Source organism: Camelus ferus, chromosome 14 (genome assembly GCF_009834535.1).
Source record: "Camelus ferus isolate YT-003-E chromosome 14, BCGSAC_Cfer_1.0, whole genome shotgun sequence".
In the NCBI taxonomy this organism is placed as follows: Eukaryota; Metazoa; Chordata; class Mammalia; order Artiodactyla; family Camelidae; genus Camelus; species Camelus ferus.
The window spans coordinates 34837869-34857347 of NC_045709.1; the positions used below are offsets into that span (position 1 = coordinate 34837869).

The window sequence follows — 19479 nt, forward strand, 5'->3', positions numbered from 1 at the left end:
AGGAGCGGCTAGTCTCTCAAATCAAGATGGTTACAAGGGTGATGTTCCTGTACATTCCGCTCCCCATGTTCTGGGCCTTGTTTGACCAGCAGGTAACAGGAAACCATGTTTCTGTACATCTTCATTTAACAAAACATTCTTCAGGCATTACCAGGCACCAAGTGGTACTCACTTAGTCCTTAGCTAGTAAAAATGTTCTCTTCCAGGTCCTTTTGTATATTTCATTTATTTGGTAATTGTTAGATCACCTTGGCTTTCTTTTTAAAAAAAAAAACAATGCTAGTTAGTTCTATACACATTTCTGTGGCAAAACAATGAAGAAAATTAGGTGGAGTCAAGTAGAGCGTCTTGGGAAAGATCTGATCAAAGTATCCAGGACTCCTGCCAGTCAAAGTGAGAATAAAGTGTTAGTTTTTCAACTGATACAGCGTGTTAAAAGAGTGGATTTTTTTCCCCCTTAACGGAGCTACTGGGGATTGAACCCAGGACATCATGCATGCCAAGCACACACCCTACCACTGAGCTACACCCCCCCCCCAGCAGGGTAAAAGATGCATTATCTTTTATGGGATCCACAGAATATTTAAACTGAAAGAGACTTGATATCTTTCAAAGTGAAATGGGATGCTTGGGCTAGAAGTACCATCCAGGGATGTGAAATGACTCTGCCCGAGTCACTCTTATCAGAGCAGGAACTAAAAGATATCATTGACTTGTCCCCTGCTCTTTCTCCCACAGCTAGAGAACACATGCCTGGGAATTTTTCAAAATAGGGTTAGAAAAACCCCGTGAGTGATATTCAGTCACCAAAGTATTAATATATTATTTCTTTTAGAAACTGGAGTTAAAGAAAAAATTTACAAACATTTATGGTTTTACTGTGCAGGAAGGATTATTAGGGTAAACTATCTTTTGGGAAAAAATTTTTGAGTGTAGACATTAATCTCCTTTTTTGTAAGTATGCGTCTTAAGAATCAGTTTTGCATGTTGGGTAGGGACCAGTTATTGAAATTGAACTTGCACTACAAATGCACTCGGTACCTTTTAGCTGTGTGACTTCGTGTAATCCTTTAATCCTTCTGAAAAGGGTAATAACCCAGGGTAAGGCTGTGAGGATCAAAGCAGAGACTGTACATTAAGTAATCAGTGGCTGGCATATATTAAGAACTCAGCCAGTGACATATTTCTTGACTTTTTATGATGTCCTACTAGTGTAAGTGATAGATTATGTTGAGACATTTCCATGTTCAGTCCTCCATGGAATGTATGATATATTCTTATACAGTCCTGTGTCACCTTTTACTGTAAAATAGGTTGAATATAAGTAGGCTACCCAGGTTTAAATCCATCCCGCTCTTGATGGAATTACATTTTAGGACAGCCGAGCCTGTCAACAGTAGACTCAACAATAATAATGTTCCTGAAGTTACCATACCATTGAATGTAAAATATCCTCAGGGTGTGAAGCTGCTTTCACCTGGCAGGTGATGTCAGCTTCCCAGCAAACCTCAGAAATGCATTTTTGTCTTTCCTAAGGATGGCTTATCCCAGAGTAGTACTCACTGGATTCTCCATGAGGGGTTGGAGTACTATATGTTGTGTTAACTCAACAGCAGAAATGCATGTCATTACTTCTTACCTATAATCACAGTGGAGCTGGGAGATGAGCCTGATGTTGGAAAGAAAATGTTTAAACCCTGTAACAGTTCGGACCTCCTTCCTGATTTTAAAAAGACCCTACACTGACTTGTGAAATGTTTAAGACCCACGGTCCCAAATGATGCAGTAAACTTATTTGTTTTTAAGGGCTCCAGGTGGACGCTGCAAGCAGCAACTATGAGCGGGAAGATTGTAAGTTTGGCACATGGAGATGTTTCATGGCCCCTGGTCACTATTCCTTTGTTTTACTCCCTTTACCCTCTTTCTCCTCCCCTCTCATAACATTCCAAACTGCCCCCCGCATTTGCTCCTCTGTGTGAACTTATCCATGAAATTTTTCCCCCTCTTTTTAGGGAATTATTGAGATTCAGCCGGATCAGATGCAGGTAGGAGAAAATATTTAAGTCCCTTTCAGAGATCAAAGCCACCTTTGAGACAAGAGTAACAGTTCACCTCCACTTCATCTGCAGACCGTGAACGCCATCTTGATCGTTATCATGGTCCCCATCATGGATGCTTTGGTGTACCCTCTGATCGCAAAGTGTGGTTTCAATTTCACGTAGGTGACCGCGGGTTGGGATCGGGGTTGGGGCTCCATCTGTCCTAGGGCTTTGCAAGCAGGCTATGCTCCCTCAGCTCCCAGAGCCTTGGTGGAAGGAATGTCGGGCTCCCCTCCCACAACACCCACCACGTGCAGGGCTTTTCAAAGAAATATTTTTGAATCAGATGTCTCTGTGCCAATGTTTCTGAAAGTTTGCCCTCCAAAGTACTATTAATGGCAGCCTGAAAACGCCTCTTATTAAGGCTCTCTCGTATATGTGTTCAATAGAAATTTTAACTATGACCCAAAGTAGCACTTGAATGATAGTTTCTAGAAATTAAATGTAAAAATGCAAATGAGAAGCTGTATTACATTTATCCTCCTTAGTCTTGGGCATGCATAAGAGACAAAGGCTGCTTTGAATTCATGTGCTTTGAGGGGAAGTTGGTTTTGTTGGGGGTTGGGTGGGAGAGGAGTGCTGCCTTTGGAGGTTTCCATTAGCTCACCTGAATGCAGCCGATGGAGATTCTTTCTCTTGCTTGTCCTGCCAGTCCCTTGAAGAAGATGACAGTTGGGATGTTCCTGGCTTCCATGGCTTTTGTGGCAGCTGCAGTTGTGCAGGTGGAAATTGATGTGAGTTGCCCTGATTCTGCAGTGCCTTTCCTGGTGGGGCTGGTGGGGCATTCAGAAGCCTTCTTTCTCCAGGACTGAGAGTAATCAGGGGAGGCCAGGGATTTGCTGATTAAACCAAGTCTGGAGCTGTGAACAATGTGCCATGGGGCAAAATAGTCCCTTTGAGTCAGCATGCCCTGCTTCAGTGACACTGGGATTTGAGAGAGGGCATTGTAGGGAGAATGCAGAAGCCCTGAGCAGGGTGTGAGGCAGGAAAGCAGAAAGCACTGTGAGGTGATATTTAGAGCACTGTGTCCAGGGCTGAGTCTGGGCTTCCAGAGTTACAAGGGGTGACATTGGCATCCAAGGAGAGCAGACACCACCACAAGATCAGCAGTCATTTAGGCTCTGGTTACTCTGACCCCTCAGATAGTAGGCTTTGTAACCTGGCATCCTTTGACCTGGAGGTGGCTAGGTGGGACCAAAAGCAGCCTCCTTCTGATTGCTTCCACCTTCTGGATGAGCATCACTTTCTATGGGGGCCATGGGTGTGGGAATTGGAGCCTCATGGACTTCGTGGTGGGTATTTGGTGAGCCTCAGCCAGCACAGCTTTCCTTGGCCAGGGAGACAGTGACTCCAGGGCCATGGTTAAGGTCACTTTCAATATGCACTGAAGACCTCACTGCCAGTTCTCTTCTTATTTTGCTCAGAAAACTCTCCCAGTCTTCCCCAGAGGAAGTCAAGTCCAAGTTAAAGTAATGAATATAGGAAATGATAACATGACTATATCTTTTCCTGGAACGACAGTGACACTTGACCAGATGTCTCAAGTAAGTAGAAGGAAATGCAACTTTGTTTTTCCTTCTTCTGACCCAAGTGATAAAAATAGGATTTGGAGAAGCTCATCTTCTTGGTCCTCATTATCAGTCCCAAGATGAGCCCAGAAGGGAAATGTCCTAATATCCTGATCTCATTTTGGCGTCACCCTTGCCAGTGTGCTTTTTTAAGATGCCTGTGAATCACCTGTGGAGCTTCTTAAAATGCAGATTCTTGAGCTGAAATGCTGCATTTTTTACAAGCTCTCAGGTGACAATGATTTGGCTGGTATGTGGAACCAAATTCTAGGGCAGTGGTTCTCCACCAGGGCTGTTTTCCCCCTCAGGGAACACTTGGCAGTCTCTGTTGTCACAACTGGGAGTGTGCTATTGGCATCTTCTGTGTAGAAGCCAGAGAAGCTGATACATAGTCTCCCTTCACAAAGAATTATCTGGCCCTTAAGTCTGCATTGGAATCACCTGGAGAGCTTTGACAGTTCTGACACCTGCATCCCAACCGTAGCGATGCTGATTTAACTGGTCTCCTTCCTGTTCAGCCACCGTTAACAACCACGCCCTTAGATCTTGCCAAACTAATAATAATCATGAAGGAAGAAAGCACATTTGACTCCTGATGCCTGGGGCGGGAGTTGACTTCCCAGTGTTGATTTTCACCCAAGCTGTTGCTTTTCCCCGATGCTGTTCTTTGCCCAATGGTAGAAATAATTTCCACAGCATTTATCTTCATAAAATGAAATAAAAGTAAAATGCTGGATGAAAGGCATAATTCTTGTGGTTAACACTAAACAACTTGAGGATGGAGTCCACACAAGTGGGGTGGGGTCGGGGCTGAGACAGACCAATGCCGGCTCCCCACAGGGCATCTTTTGATGTTTATGAACGTGACCTGGGAATGTCAAATAATGTGCATGGCAGAGTTCAGTCACATGGTGCAGAACAAGGCTCTGTGGTATTAACTGTGATTCCTTTTCCCCCATTATAGACAAATGATTTCATGACTTTCGATGTAGATAAACTGACAAGTATCAACATTTCTTCTGCTGGATCACTAGTCACTCCAGTAACTCATAGCTTTGAGCAGGGCCATCGCCACACCCTTCTAGTGTGGGCCCCTAATCACCACCGAGTGGTAAGTAGCTGGACATCTACAGCTGACTCTTGGCTATTTGTATTATTGGAGATACGGCTATTTAGTGGTGTGACTTTGTTTTACCCCCACGTAGTACTATATTAGAGAATCCTCAGTTCTTCCTTCTTCAAGGACGTAAGTCATTTGACGTCCAATAAAGGTTTGACTGGTGGATGGGAATGGTTAAAAGTAATTTTAAAAATTTTTTAAAGAACTTCTGGGCATGGTATGGTGTGTGTGTGTGTGTGTACACAAGTCACACAGAATACATATCTGCCTTCTGAGGCTTTTTGAGTTAAAGGTTTTTTTTTAATGCATCTCTACTTTTTACTTGATTTACTTTAGGGTTTTTTTTGGGGGGAAGAGGTAATTAGATTATTTACTTATTTATTTGTTTTAATGGCGGTACTGGGGATTGAACCCAGGACCTCCTGCGTGCTAAGCACACTCTCTACCACTGAGCTATACCCTCCTCTCTGAGATAAAATTCTAAATATAAATTTAATAGCATTTATTTTAAAAGTTTGCACTGAGTAATTGGGAAGTTAGAGCACTCTCTGGAAAAATAAAGTGAATATAACAGGTGAAAGCAATAAAAATACGTATAAATGAGTTCATGACAAAATTGAGGCATCTAGAGATGCCATTCAGCCTATAAAGAAGCAGTGAAAGAGTCGTGAGTATTCTGTAGGGTGAGTTTAGTTGGGCTTCCACAAAACTGCAATATGGAATTAAAACTCTTGGGTAACATGTTTAATTAGGGAGCTGTTGAGTGGCTTGTCCTAAATTCTTGGAGGGCAGTGTTCTGTGGAACCACTAAAAAGCAAACATTCAAAATTGTAGCAGCTCATGGTAATTTCAAGAAAAGCCAGGGATGATGAGTGGAGCCCTGCAAGTGTAATCATTATGCCCTTAGCTCTGAGGATAAATGCTAATATCACTCTCCTTCTCAAAGGCTGAAATGTTCCTCTGAACTTATTCTCATGAGTTAGATTTGCACATGTTTTCTTTCTCAGGTAAAGGATGGCCTTAACCAGAAGCCAGTAAAAGGAGAAAATGGAATCAGGTATGTATATTTCCTTAAAACTTCAGTTAATTTCAGCTTCTGAAAGTAATGCATACCCGTGGTAAAATCCAACTGTAACAGGGATATCAAAGGAGAGTATGAGATTTAATCCCAAGAATGTAAGGCTGGTTCAATATTTTTTTTAATCAGTAAATAAAATTTGTCATCTTCATAAACTAAAGAGGAAAATCCACATCATCATATCAATTGATGCAGAAAAAGCATTTGATAAAATTCAGCATCCATTCATGATAACAACTCTGAACGAACTAAGAACTGAAGGGAACTTCCTCACTCTGAAAAAATACATCTGAAAAAACCCAAGCTATCATTGTACTTAATGGCAAAAGTCTCAAGGCTCTCCTCCTAAGACTGGAAACTAGGTCAGGCTTGCCAAGCCACTCCTTTTCAAAATCCTTCAGATGCCAGTGCCAGGAGGCAAGAAAAAGAAGTAAAAGCACTTAGATTGGAAAGGAAGAAATAAAACTATCCCTCCTCACAGATAGCATGATTGTGTCACAAGTCCCAAGGACTCTACAGAAAAAGTTCACAGAATCAATAGGTGAGTTTGGAAAGGTTACAGGATAGAAGGCCAATGATGAAACAAACACATTTCTACATACCAGCAGTAAATGATTGGACACTGAAATTTTAAAACTGCCTTTTACCATAGCTCCAAAAAGGGATGTAATACTAATTATGAATCTAATACAACATATATAGGATTGACAGCTGAAATTACAAAAGGCTGATGAAAGAAATCAATGCAAAATACATGGAGAGATATATTGGGTTTGTTGATTAGAAGACTTAATATAGCAAAGATGTCAGTCTTCCCCAAATTGGTCTATAGGTTTAGTGCAATTCCAGTCTCAATCATAGAATTGGATTTTTGGTTTAAGATTTTTTTCCAGTTTTATTGAGGTATAATTGACAAATAAAACTGGATATATTTACAATGTACAACATGATGATTTGATATATGTATATATTGTGAAATACTTACCACAGTCAAGTTAATTAACATATTCATCACCTCACAGTTACCTTTTTTTTATGATGAGAATGCTTAAGATCCAATCTCTTAGCAAATTTAAAGTATACAATACAGTTTAACTGTAGTCACCATACTGTACTTTTGATCCTTAGAACTTACTCATAACTGAGAGTTTGTAACCTTTGACCAACATCTCCCATCCCCATTCCCCTCCTTTCTTGGCAACTACCATTCTACTCTCTGTTTTTATGAATTCAATTTTTTTTTAAGATTCTGCATATTAGTAACACCATACAGTCTTTCTCTGTCTGGCACAAATCACTTAGCATAATTGGTCAGTGGAATGGTCCAAAGACCCACACAAGTACAGGCAACTGATTTTTGACAAAGGTACAAAGACAATCAATGGACTAAGGATGGCCTTTTCTTTTCTTTTTTTTTAAATATTTTATTTATTTTTTATTGTATTGCTTTTAATTTTTTTTTTATTTTGGGGGGAGAAGATAGTTAGGTTTATTTATTTTTGAAGGAGTTACTGGGACCTTGTGCATGCTAAGCATGCACTCTACCACTTGAGCTATATTCTCCCCTAAGGATGGTCTTTTCAACAAATGGTGTTGAAACATTTAGACACTCATATGTAAAAAACAAATCTGACCGAAACTTCACATTTTATACAAAATTCTTATATAAAAATTATATTAAAATTCTTATATGTCACATAGAAAGATTAACTCAAAATTGATTATAGATCTACATGTAAAATGTAAAACTATTACATTTTTATAGGGAAACACAGAAAATGTTTGTAACTTGGGTTCTTAGATATTACACCCAAAGGACAATCCGCAAAAGAAAAAAATAAAGATTTTCTCAAAACTAAAAACGTTTGTTCTGTAAATCTCACTGTTAAGAAAATGAAAAGATAAGGTACAAACAGGGAGAAAATATTTATAAGTCACATATCTGACAAAGAACTTATATCTAGAATATAGAAAGTACTCTCAAAACTCAGTACTAAGAAAATAACCCAGTTAAAAAATATAGCAAAAGATTTTAACAGAGATTTCACTGAAGAAGATACACAAATAAACACATGAAAAAATGTTCAACATCATTGGCTATTAAGGAAGTATCAAATAAAACCACAGTGAGTTTTCATGACACCCCTATTGGATGGCTATAATAATTTTTTTAAGTGATAATACCAAGTGCTGGTGAGAATACAGAGCATCTGGACCTCCCATGCATTGGTAGTGGAAGTGCAAAATGGTCCAGCCACTCTAAAAAACAGTGGCAGTTTCTTATAAAGTTAAATGTACACTTACCATATGACCCAGCCATTTCACTCCTAGGTGTTTGTTTTAGAGAGATGCAAACTTATGTTCACATAAAAACCTATACACAAATGTTTATAGAAGCTCTATTCATAATTACCAATGATTGGAAGCCACCCAACTGTCCTTCAGTGGGCGATGGATAAACAGACATCAGACTATATTACATCCATCCAATGGAATATTACTCAGGAAAAAAAGGAACGAACTTGATACATGCAATATAAAAGAAATTCAAATGCATTATGCCACTAAAGATGCCAATCTCCAAAAGTTACATACGTACCGTGCAATTTCATTTACATGACATTCTGAAAGTGGGGAAAAAAAAAAAACCTGTAAGAATGAAGAACAGATTAGTGATTGTCATGGTGGGAGTGGAGAAAAGGTTTAACTACAGGGCTGCCTGAGAGAGAGTTTGGGGGCGATGGAACTGATCTGTATTCTGACTGAGATAGTGTTTATATAAATCTAGATGTGTTAGAATTCATAGATGGTGTATACATCTATGAAAATTCATCAAATTGTACATCTGAAATATGTGTAATATACAGAACAGGAATATTACCACAATAAAGGTGTTTAAAAAACTCATAGAACCATACCCCAAAAAGCCAATTTACCATAAATATACTTTTTAATAAGAATAAATTGGGGAAAAATGGGAGTAGGGCGCCTATTTGCCTGAACCTTCACTCCCAATTCCCATATCTGTGTGGCCACACCTGAATTTTTGATTTTAGGTTTTACTAGTTACCACCAAAACACAAATTAATGGAGAAATAATTTATTATTAGGATGCCATCTACTAACTTAAATGGTAAAGAAATTAATGGACTTTTCATCCCTCTTTGCTGCCAATGTTTCACATCGTTAATATTTAGAATATTTATTTTCCTGTGGATTCCATATGCTAGGTGGAGTCCAAAAAATAGATCAATAACAGGATTTACAATTTGACTATATAAATATTAGTCACAATGTAATAGAAGTGATCAGTCTGAAAGAGAAGGAAATGTAACTTTATAGCTTTGAAATGTATCCCCAAAAGGAAGTGTTCTGAATGTCAAGATTAATTGACATTCCATGAATTGTTCTGTGGTATTGCATCTTGGCTGCTTTAACGTAACCAAAGCTTTCTTGCAAAGCATTTTTTTTTTTTTTTTTTTTTTTTTGCTATAATCTACTTGGCCTCTTGTTGACAAAAACATGAGCCTTTATCCCCAACATAAGCCAGGGAGTGGATCCAGGGATACGCTTCTCTCTGGAAACATTGCACGTGCTCTTTGATCTAACTGGAGCCTTTGCTGTGTGATCCTGTGGTGCCGCGGTCCTCATGGAATTGTCACTGTATGCGCAGGTTTCTGCCTTGCTTTCTTGGATTCCGCGGCATCTCTCTTGGACACCTTTCTGGTTTTGCTGCAGGCTATGCTCAGTTGTCTTGCCAAGAGAAGCTGTGAGGTGGATGGCAGGCCCTTGCGTGCTTGGAAATGCCTTTTTCTGTTCTTGCGCTTGATCATAGGTGGGATGCAGTTTTCCCCCAGAACCTTGGATATTGATTCTCTTGGTATCTAGTATCTAGTTGTGTAGACTAAAAAAAAAAAAAAAAAAAAGTGCCTGCCAGTCTTTTTAGTTGATTTAATTTTCTTCTCCAAGCTTTTGTTATCTTCTTTCTCCTTGGTGTTCTCACATTTCTCTGCAGCGTAACTAAATCTGGATATGATTTTATTCATCTTGCCAGCACTAGGCCCTTTCAATTTTTAGTTCCTTCCCTCGTCTTCTTTGTTCCCTTCTGTATTAGTCTGCCAGGGCTGCCATGACAGAGCACCACAGACTGGGAGGGAGGCTTAAACAAACGGAAAATGATTTTGCAGCTCTGGAGGCTGGAGTCTGTGGCCAGGGTGTCGGCAGGGTGGTTTCCTCTGAGGCCTCTCTCCTGACTTGTAGATGCCTGCTTCTCCCTGTGCCTGCACATGGCCTTCCCTCTGTGTGTGCCTGGGCCCTCATCTCTTCGTATAAAGACCCCAGATCTGTTGTATTAAGGCCCACCCAAATGACCTCATTTTACCTCTTTAAAGACCCTGTCTCCACATACAGTCATATACTGAGGTCCTGGTAGGGTTAGGACTCCATATGAATCGGACAATTTAGAGTGTGGTATCCTCTCTTGTCCTGATGCCATTAAAGCTGCCTCTTCCTCCCCTACCCTTCTTTTAAATTGTCTTTGATGAGATCTTGGAAAAGAAGACAGATACAGAGGTCAGCAACACTTTACCCCACCAGTCCCCATGTGGTAAAAGATAAACCAGAACCTTTTCTTTTAATTAGCAATAGCAAATCTTTAATAAATCAAAGGTTTTATTATTTCACTGATGCCCAGAAGACTATACATTTTTTTTTAAAAAGGCTGGGGGAAGTTATGAAAAACTAGCATCAGAAACAAACTGATAACTGGAACAACTTCAATAATTTCAGGAAGTCAGACTTCTGAGCAATGTATGAAATAAAGGAAGGGTCCCCAGAAGCATAAGCAAAATGGAATCCTCTTAATTATGTGGTATCAGGAAGCCACAGGACTTAAATAGACTACCTTAAATCAGTCTTTTAAATGAAGTGGCAATACATCAGTCAAAAAGTGATTGAGAATGTGGTACTCATCTTTCTCATGCATTTTTTTAAACATTATGTATTGCTACATATAGAGGTATCTATAAGCAATATGTTCTTGGCATGTTTTTAAGCTTACTATGTTATTACCCTATGTATATGTCATTCTACAATAATATTATAAATAGTATTATAAAATATATTACATTAAAAATGTTATTTTAATATTCAGTCATATTGATATATGTGTCCCTTACCCATTCACTTAAACCATTGTATAATGTTCCATTGCATGGATATACCACAATTTTAAAAAATCCATTCCTCTATTCAAGGAAATTGAGGTTAGTTTCACTTTTCCACTGTCACAATCCACTTTCAAAAATGTTTCTTTGTCCACATGTGGGAAGTTTCTTGAAGGCAGAGACCTTTAAACCTTTTATCAGATTCAATAAAAATATTTTGTGCATGTACCCACAATGTATGAATATAGTATCCTTTATAAATTATATATATATGTAAACAAATGTACCAAACTAATATGTGTATCATAAGTAATACAAAAAAAGAAATATAAAAAGGGTGAGAAAAGTAAAAAAAAAAAAACCCCAATATTTTATAAATATTTTTATTCATTAGTGGTATAAAAATCATTAGGGTAGATAATGTGATTGTATGCTTCATTGGTTACTAAAAACATCTCAAGTCAAGATTTGAAGTCTGGGCAGAAAGCCTGGTTGTCAATTCAGTTTATTTCAATCCTGGTTTTCATAGCTGCCATACTGAAAAATATGCTTTAAGGTGGGAGTGTGGGTGGAGCATAACTGACCATAACTAGATTCAGAAAGATATCTTCATTTTAAAAATGGTGAAGTTTTCAACAAATGGTACTGGGACAACTGGAAATCTACATGCAAAAGACTGAAGTTGGACTCTCCCAGCTGATGCCATACACAGAAACTAACTCCGTGGATCATAAACAATACAACTTGCAGAAGGAAAATAGGACTGAATCTTTGTGACCTTTGGGTTCGGCAGTGGTTTCTTTAGGAAACCAAGAGCACAAACAACAAAAGAAGAAAAATAGCAACTTAGACATCACCAAAATTGAAAACATTTGTGCTACAAATGATACCATCCAGAAAGTGGAAGGACAACCCACAGAATGAGAGAAAATATTTGAAAATCATATATTTAATAAGAGACTTACATCCCAAATATATAAAGAATTATTACAACTCAATAATAAAAAGGCAAACCAATTATTTTTTAACATGGGCAAAGTATTTAAATAGACATTTCTCCAAAGAAAATATACAATTGGCAAAAAAACACATGAAAAGATGCTCATTACTCATTACTCATTAGGGAAATGCAAATCAAAACCATGATGAGATACCACTTCACACTCACTAGGCTCTAATAAGTAAATAAACACATGCTAACAAGTGTTGATGAGGCAGATAAATTGGAATCCTTATACTCTGCTGGGGGAAATGTAAAATGATGCAACCACTTTGAAAAACTGTTTCTCAAAATGTTAAACATAGAGTTACTATATGACCCAGCACTTTTGTTCCTAGGTATACACCCAAGAGAAATGACAATATATGTCCACTCAAAAATTTGTAGGTAAATGTTCATAGCAACATTATTCACAATAAATAAAATGGGGAAACAACCCAAATGCCCATCAACTGGTAAACAAAGTGTGGTCTGTCCATACAATGGAATTATTCAGCCATGAAAAGGAGTGGAGCCCTGATACATGCTCTAAGGTGAACGCACCCGAAAAACATTATGCTAAGTGAAAGAAGCCAGTCACAAAGATGATTCCATTTACATGAAGTGGCAGGTAGATCCACAGAGACAGAAAGCAGGTTAGTGGTTGCCAAGGACGGGGGGAGGGGACATGGACACAGATACGGAGTTTCTTTTTGGAGTGATGGGAACTGGATTGTTGTGATGGTTCTACAACCCTGTGGGTATAATGAAGTCACTGAATTGTACACTTTACATGAGACAAGGATGAATTTTGTAGTATGTGACTTATATCTCATAAAGCTTTTTTTTTTAAATTGAAAAGGAACAAATATCAGTGTCCCTTGGTTATTCTTTAAGGAACTGGTCCCATCTTGTCATTTTCTCAGCTGGTTCCCACTCTCCACACCTCATCCCATGATCACTTCATAGCTTACATCCTAGTGCTCCTAAAATGCCTGAGCTGACCTGAAGCCTTCGTGGAACCCTAGGATATGCCCAATCAGAGCTCTTAGAGAAAACGCCAGATCTTCAGTCTCTGCTTTCTTTGCCCTTCAAAGCTCTCAGAATGAGTTTGCTGTTTACTATTTTCTGTGTGTACATGGAAACATATCTGATGTGTGTGATGTTGCTTTTTTTTCCCCAGATTATTTTCATTCTTATTGGTGTCTTGTACCAGCCCTGAGACATATGTGAGGCAGGCAGTAGTCCTCACGTTTTAGGGAAAGATTTATTCAGTCTTATGGCTTATACTGTATAAAGCCAGGACCCAGGCCCAAGGGTCTACTTCCTAATTTCATACTATTTCCATTATCTGTCTATTGAATTGTTCATTTTCATCTTTGATAAAAGTGGCAGTTACAGTTTGGAGCAGTATCAGTTTTCTTAGACTTCTGTCGACCTACATCAGGTTGAATTTTCTATATTAATCACCTGTCAAATGACACCAAGTCAAATGCCCAAGGATGTCAGGACCTGAGACTAATTCACAGAAATATTCTCTCACTCCCTGGAATTTGACCGGTATTACATACTGCTACAAAGTAGATGAAACTTGGCCACTGTAGACAAAAAAAAAAAAAAAAAAAAAAAATCAATAGTCTATCTAAAGAAGAAATAGAGAGTTTTATTCCAGCCGATCTAAGGATTATAACCCAGGACACAGTCTTTCAGAAAACTAAGGACTGTTCCACTTGTTAGAAGTCAGAGGTACAATCATACGCATTTTCGAGACAAAAGATTGTACATCAAAATGACACACTGACATTTTTACATAAAAAATGTCATACATTTTACATAAAAAATGTCACCAAAGACATATAATCTAGATCTCAATGGAAAAAGCAAGCAGCAGGTCATCATGACCCCTTACAGAATTAGGAAAGAATGTTATCTTCCAAGGAGTTACATTGCTGGCGTCAGAAGAAGGGGGAATAAAAACAAAAAAACCAACAGAAAACCATTGATCTTTACAGTGGAGCCAGCATTCCCAGCTTTGAGGAGGTCTGGTTAATGTATAATGCAGGTGCACATTAGGGAGGGCTCAAGTGAGGGCAGGGACTGTGTTATGCTTACATTTTCTTATCTTGCCTTATAACATAAATTTTATTCCATCACTATATATTTTAGGAATATAAAAGCTGAATTGTTCTTTATGGTACTCAGGTGTAGACCATGATGACTTCTCGTTCTCTAACATGGACAGTCTTCTGTGTGCTTTCACTCACTATCTGTAGGAAAGATCCACTGGTCTCACTTTGGGCAGCATCCTGCTCCTCCTGGGGTAGTCCCAGAGAGTCAGAGTCTTCTCCAGCCTGGAACATTTCAGGAAGAGGTCTCTAATCATCTGTTCACACAGATACTGCCTATATGGTCCTTTGGAGACAGGCAACTCAACTGGTTGCATGTGAAGCTTGGGCACAGGGGACTTTATAGAGGCTGGTGGTCTTGGGACCTAGCACCCAGTCCTATTAAGTGTTCCATTCGTCACCATATTCTAGTGCTGATCACTTTATTCCACGACTTGCAGACCCAGGTCTCTACCGTCTGAGGGGAATTCCTCCAAACTGTCTCTGATTGCTGGGCTGGCCCATTTCTTCCTCTCCACTCCTCGGAGCCCCTCCCTGCCTCAGGGTCCTCTTTAAAGGTGAAGGAAATATATGGGCTTCCCTGGCCCCCCAGAGAATCCCAGTTGGAAGCGGTCTTTTAGGTCCTCAGCAACTTGTGCTCTGGATCCTTCACCACTTGGTCTCTCAAGCTTCTGAAACAAGGAGCACAAAGCCACAGCCGCCTTCTTGAAGGGGAAGAGACCAGCACCTATTTCAATCCGTGCTTGATATCCTCAAATATCATCAAAATAGTTCCTAGTTACAAAATACTTAGAACTGTTCCAGGCACTTGACTATGTTAAATACATCCTTTTAGATGTGTTCGCCTTGCAGGTGAGCAAGGGCAAACCTGGGGTTGGCTCCTTTCTGCCTTCACGCTCTAGGAATCCTCCACAGACATCTTAACCTCCTTCCAGAAGGGCACAGAGTCCAACTTCAGGTGCGCAGACTGCGACCTAGAGCAAATTATCCCGTAGACAGGTCACAAGACAGATGGTTTTGTATTTCAGATTTGTAAATACTTTTGATGAGAGCTTCAACGTCACGATGAATGGGGAAGTTTATGTGAATGTCGCCAGTCACAATGCCAGCGAATATCAGTTTTTTCCTTCTGGCGTGTAAGTACCCACACTGGATACTTTGCTCCAAAGTTCAAGGGTTTCAAGTCTTTTTCTTTAAGGAATACATTGAAGCTTTTAATACCAAGAATGTTAATGTATATTATTCTTTCTTTTCATAGAAAAAGCTTCACAATAAACTCAGCAGAGATTTCACAACAGTGTGAAAATGATTTCAAATCATCCTACCTTGAATACGGTAGTGCGTATACCTATGTAATCGCAAGGAAGGTTAGTAACTCATTGTGTTGAGTCAGAAGTTCTACTCAAACTTCATTGATACAAGTCCTCACAAACACGACATAGTAATGACTTAACTGAAGTAATATTAGGATCTGTGTTTTTTTTTTAGGATCTGTATTTTAAATGGGTTTAGAATTAATTCAGCTCACCACTGATTCCTTAGTTTATCAGTCTTAAGTTCGCCATTAGAATAAAATTAAATAGACTGACTTACTCTAAAAGTTCACATTGACCAGTATCTGTAACTCCCTTGTAGACTGTTAACATGGACTTCAGAAACTCTTAGTTCAAAGAGCTGGCAGTGTTTTCAACAAACCTGACTTCCAATCTACTCTCTTATTTAAGAGGAAAACACTAGTGAACACATTTTCAAATCCCACCAAGGCCATTCCATCCCAAGTATAAAATGCAGTGTTGCATATTTACATTTAAAATGTGTACTTACTGGATAGATCATATGGTGTAATCCTGGAAATCCAAATTCAGTTTGCCTGTGTGAACAATTTTTATTCTGGAAGCAATCTTGATTTTCAGTTCTTCTCCCTTTTGCCTCATTGGTTTAGAATGATGGCTGCCCCGAAGTGAAGATATTTGAAGATATCGCACCCAACACCGTTAACATGGCTCTGCAGATCCCGCAGTATTTCCTCCTCACCTGCGGCGAGGTGGTTTTCTCTGTCACGGGATTGGAGTTCTCATATTCTCAGGTTTCTTGCCTATTGTTTCTCACACCTCTCCCTACAACCCTGCCTTCAAAAGATGCTGCTGGGACTTAATTAAAAACTGGAGTACCCATATATTTACAGTATAAAAAAATCTAGAAAGCATTAAGGTGGATTCAACCAAACAAGGTTTTGGAGGTCACCAAGTCTTATTTATTGAATAAGAATATTACTCAATTTAGCATCATGGGTATACATAGCATAGTCTGAACGCCCAGTCATATACTAGAGATTTGGAGTCCTAAGCAGGAAAACCTGTGTTAATGACCATTGCCAGGGTCATGCTGGTCAGTCGATCCCACATTCTGAAACAACGCCATTCATAACAGTGCTCGTGTGTAGACCTGTGTCCTCATTATCTTTAAGAGTCAGTTGACTTCTCTTAAGTAGCTCCTAGTAAACACACTGATTAAGGCCTAGCTTTTATTTTATTTTATTTTACTTTACTTTATTTTTGTTGCTATTAATGGAGGTACTCGGGATTAAACCCAGGACCTTGTGCTTGCTAACCATGCACCCTACCCCTGAGCTGTACCCCGCCCAAGGCCTAGCTTTTAAAGGTTAAAAAAAAACCAGTACTGCTTTTGTGTCTATTGGACTAATGAGGCAGATTTTGCCGATACCTGATTTAGAGCTTAGTTTCTGAACAATTTTATCAAAATACAGTTGCAGTCGTTACAGTGTTCATGACCCCACCAGGCCTGGTACCTTCCAGTCCTGCAGTAAACATTGGAAATAGGATTGGATAATCCCTTTCTGCAGTGGCTTCACAGTCTAATTAAGGAGAGGACTACAGCGCAGGTAACAGGAGTTTGGAGAGAGGTTTTGGTGACGTGGCTGGGAAGCTCCCAGAAGAGCAAGATTACAGCACAGAGAGCAGCCTGCATTTAGAGGGAAGAAAATGTCGAGCTGGATGGCTTTGCCTGAAAAACTCTTCTGTAGAAATGGAATCAGTTCATCTGCAGATTGTCCGATTCACTGCAAATTCACAATTTGCAGGCATGTGGTGAATGAAAAGCAAGGGGTTCTTGTATGTTCATACAACGTGAGCACTCGAGATGTCTTACTATCCAGGAGAGGAGCCTTTTTACATGTAAACCAACCTGACCATTCATGTGCATTTGAGGGGCGGGTGGTAGACGGCCTAATTAAATGAACCAGTGAGGCGTGTCCTTCTGAGCTGAGGTTGACCTCAGGATCCTTTGTTTCCTCAGGCTCCTTCCAACATGAAGTCGGTGCTTCAAGCAGGATGGCTGTTGACGGTGGCTGTTGGCAACATCATTGTGCTTATTGTGGCAGGAGCAGGCCAGTTCAGCGAACAGGTACCTCTGTCTTCTCTGATACTGGTCATGGTGATGACCCTCCCTCCCTCCCTCCCTAGCCATCTATATATACTCATGGTCCTCTTGGCTAATGGCTAAAAAAACCTGCCTGATCAGCCGGATAGGGTGGTTACCAAGTAGTCATATGGCCACACATGTGCTGTTTCTTCTTATTTCCACTTGGCGTTCCACAGCTGGAAAATAGCCAGACATCACCACATGGGGTGAACATACTTACACCCTAGTGTGGTTTACTGTCAAAGGAAAGGTCTTTCCTGGCTTCAGTGAATGCAGCTTCATGGCCCCAAACCAGAAAGTTTATCCAGAAAGTTTCATAATACCTAAAGTTGAAGCCATTCTAAAGGTGGCTGTCATTTTTCCAGTTAAAATAAAATGAGGGCTTCTCTGGTACTGAAACTCTCTCCTTCAGGACTTCAGCATCTCGACCTCACAAGGGAGTTACCTCTCCCCCATCAGATGCATACCTCCCCCACCAGGTCACACCAGAGCCTGTGCTAACCCTGTGCGGCCATGACCTCGTGGTATTGCCAGAGGGTAACACAGGGGGCTTAGCTTCGAATATTTCAGCACAGTCTTTTACCCTCAAGAGTACTATTTGGTGTTCTCTTGGTCCCCATCCTTCTAGGGGCCAGCTGTGTGCCTTAAGACTTGGGTGTTTCAGAAATTCTCTCTCATCTTCCCAGAGTCTTGGGGGTCTGCACTCTAGAGCTGTAAGAAAAATGTTATCACTACACTTGGACATCCAAGAAAAGCTGGCCATTCTGTATCTGTGGCAGTAACCTACCAATTTTCCCTAACAACTTAATTTCCAAGCAGCTTGCATCTGGGTGTAGCCAGGAACTATACCCGCGATCCATACATTACCATAACCTGTCCTGTTTGTGGTTTTCTTTCTTGCTCCGACTCCAATTCCTTCCAAGTGGGCTGAGTACGTTCTGTTTGCGGCATTGCTTCTGGTTGTCTGCGTCATATTTGCCATCATGGCGCGATTCTATACGTACATCAATCCAGCTGAGATTGAAGCTCAGTTTGATGAGGACGAAAAGAAAAAGTACCTGGAAAAGAGCAACCCCTATCCCAAGTCGGACTCCTTCTCACAGACACAGATGTGATTGTCAGGGAGCACGTGGAGGATGGACTGGGGCCAGAGCGTGCCAGGCCTCTGTCCCCTGGTAGCAGGACCCCCCGGTGGGTACTCTTCACGACTGTGAACCAAGCCAGGAAAGCTGTGTTCGAAACAGCCAGCAATGAACCAAAACCTCTAAAAGAAGTCTTTTGTTTTTTCAGAGAAGTCTTATTTAAAGCACGCGTGCGCAGATGCGCACGCACACACACTTTCACAACACCGAATCTGTACCCTGCATTTAACTCTTTCTTAACACACAAAGTTATTTTGGACTAACTTAAATTTTTGAAATGGTGGCCAAGTTCTCTATTGCTTGCATTCTAACACCCTGTGGAAACGACGTTCAATGAGGCGGGAGCCAAGGCGGAAAGTGAAGGATCGGACTTTGGAAAGGTAAAGAAGCACCTGGCGAGTGTTAACTGCTAAAGTTACCTTTTGTTTTCAGTTTCGTTTTTCCAGTCCCTACCTCTTTTTAAATTATGTAGAACTCAAAAAACTACTCAGGTAAAGGCAAGTAATGATTTTTGGAGTTTCAGTGGTATGAAATAAACTCTCGTTCTTAAGAGTGTCTGTGTATTTGGGGGCAGGGTGAGAAATCCTGGACATGTTTCCTGACTATAAAAGCTGTGCACACTCAGTAGAGCTTCATCAGACGTTGATAAAAACGTGGACAAAGCCACGCCCACATACAACACACTGCAGGAACGTGAGATACCGAGGTCTACTTCTCCCGGTCCCAGTTTTCTCGGGGATGTCCCTGTCGACACTGCTGTT

The 19479-nt window shown here is 40.1% G+C and overlaps 1 protein-coding gene across 4 annotated transcripts in view; it reads left to right on the forward strand.

The window, feature by feature from the left end:
• SLC15A1 (solute carrier family 15 member 1) overlaps positions 1-19268 on the forward strand; it is a 54779-nt gene extending 35511 nt beyond the window's left edge. For all 4 annotated transcript variants that reach the window (XM_032496740.1, XM_032496739.1, XM_032496738.1 and 1 more), the window contains 13 exons: positions 3-92; positions 1807-1851; positions 2013-2045; positions 2130-2218; positions 2752-2833; positions 3524-3643; positions 4632-4778; positions 5795-5844; positions 15164-15271; positions 15394-15502; positions 16078-16221; positions 17451-17558; positions 18500-19268. In XM_032496740.1, coding sequence (XP_032352631.1) covers positions 3-92; positions 1807-1851; positions 2013-2045; positions 2130-2218; positions 2752-2833; positions 3524-3643; positions 4632-4778; positions 5795-5844; positions 15164-15271; positions 15394-15502; positions 16078-16221; positions 17451-17558; positions 18500-18691 — 1317 coding nt within the window. In that variant the 3' untranslated portion in view covers positions 18692-19268. The remainder of the gene's footprint in view (positions 1-2; positions 93-1806; positions 1852-2012; positions 2046-2129; positions 2219-2751; positions 2834-3523; positions 3644-4631; positions 4779-5794; positions 5845-15163; positions 15272-15393; positions 15503-16077; positions 16222-17450; positions 17559-18499) is intronic.
• Positions 19269-19479: the final 211 nt, after the last annotated feature.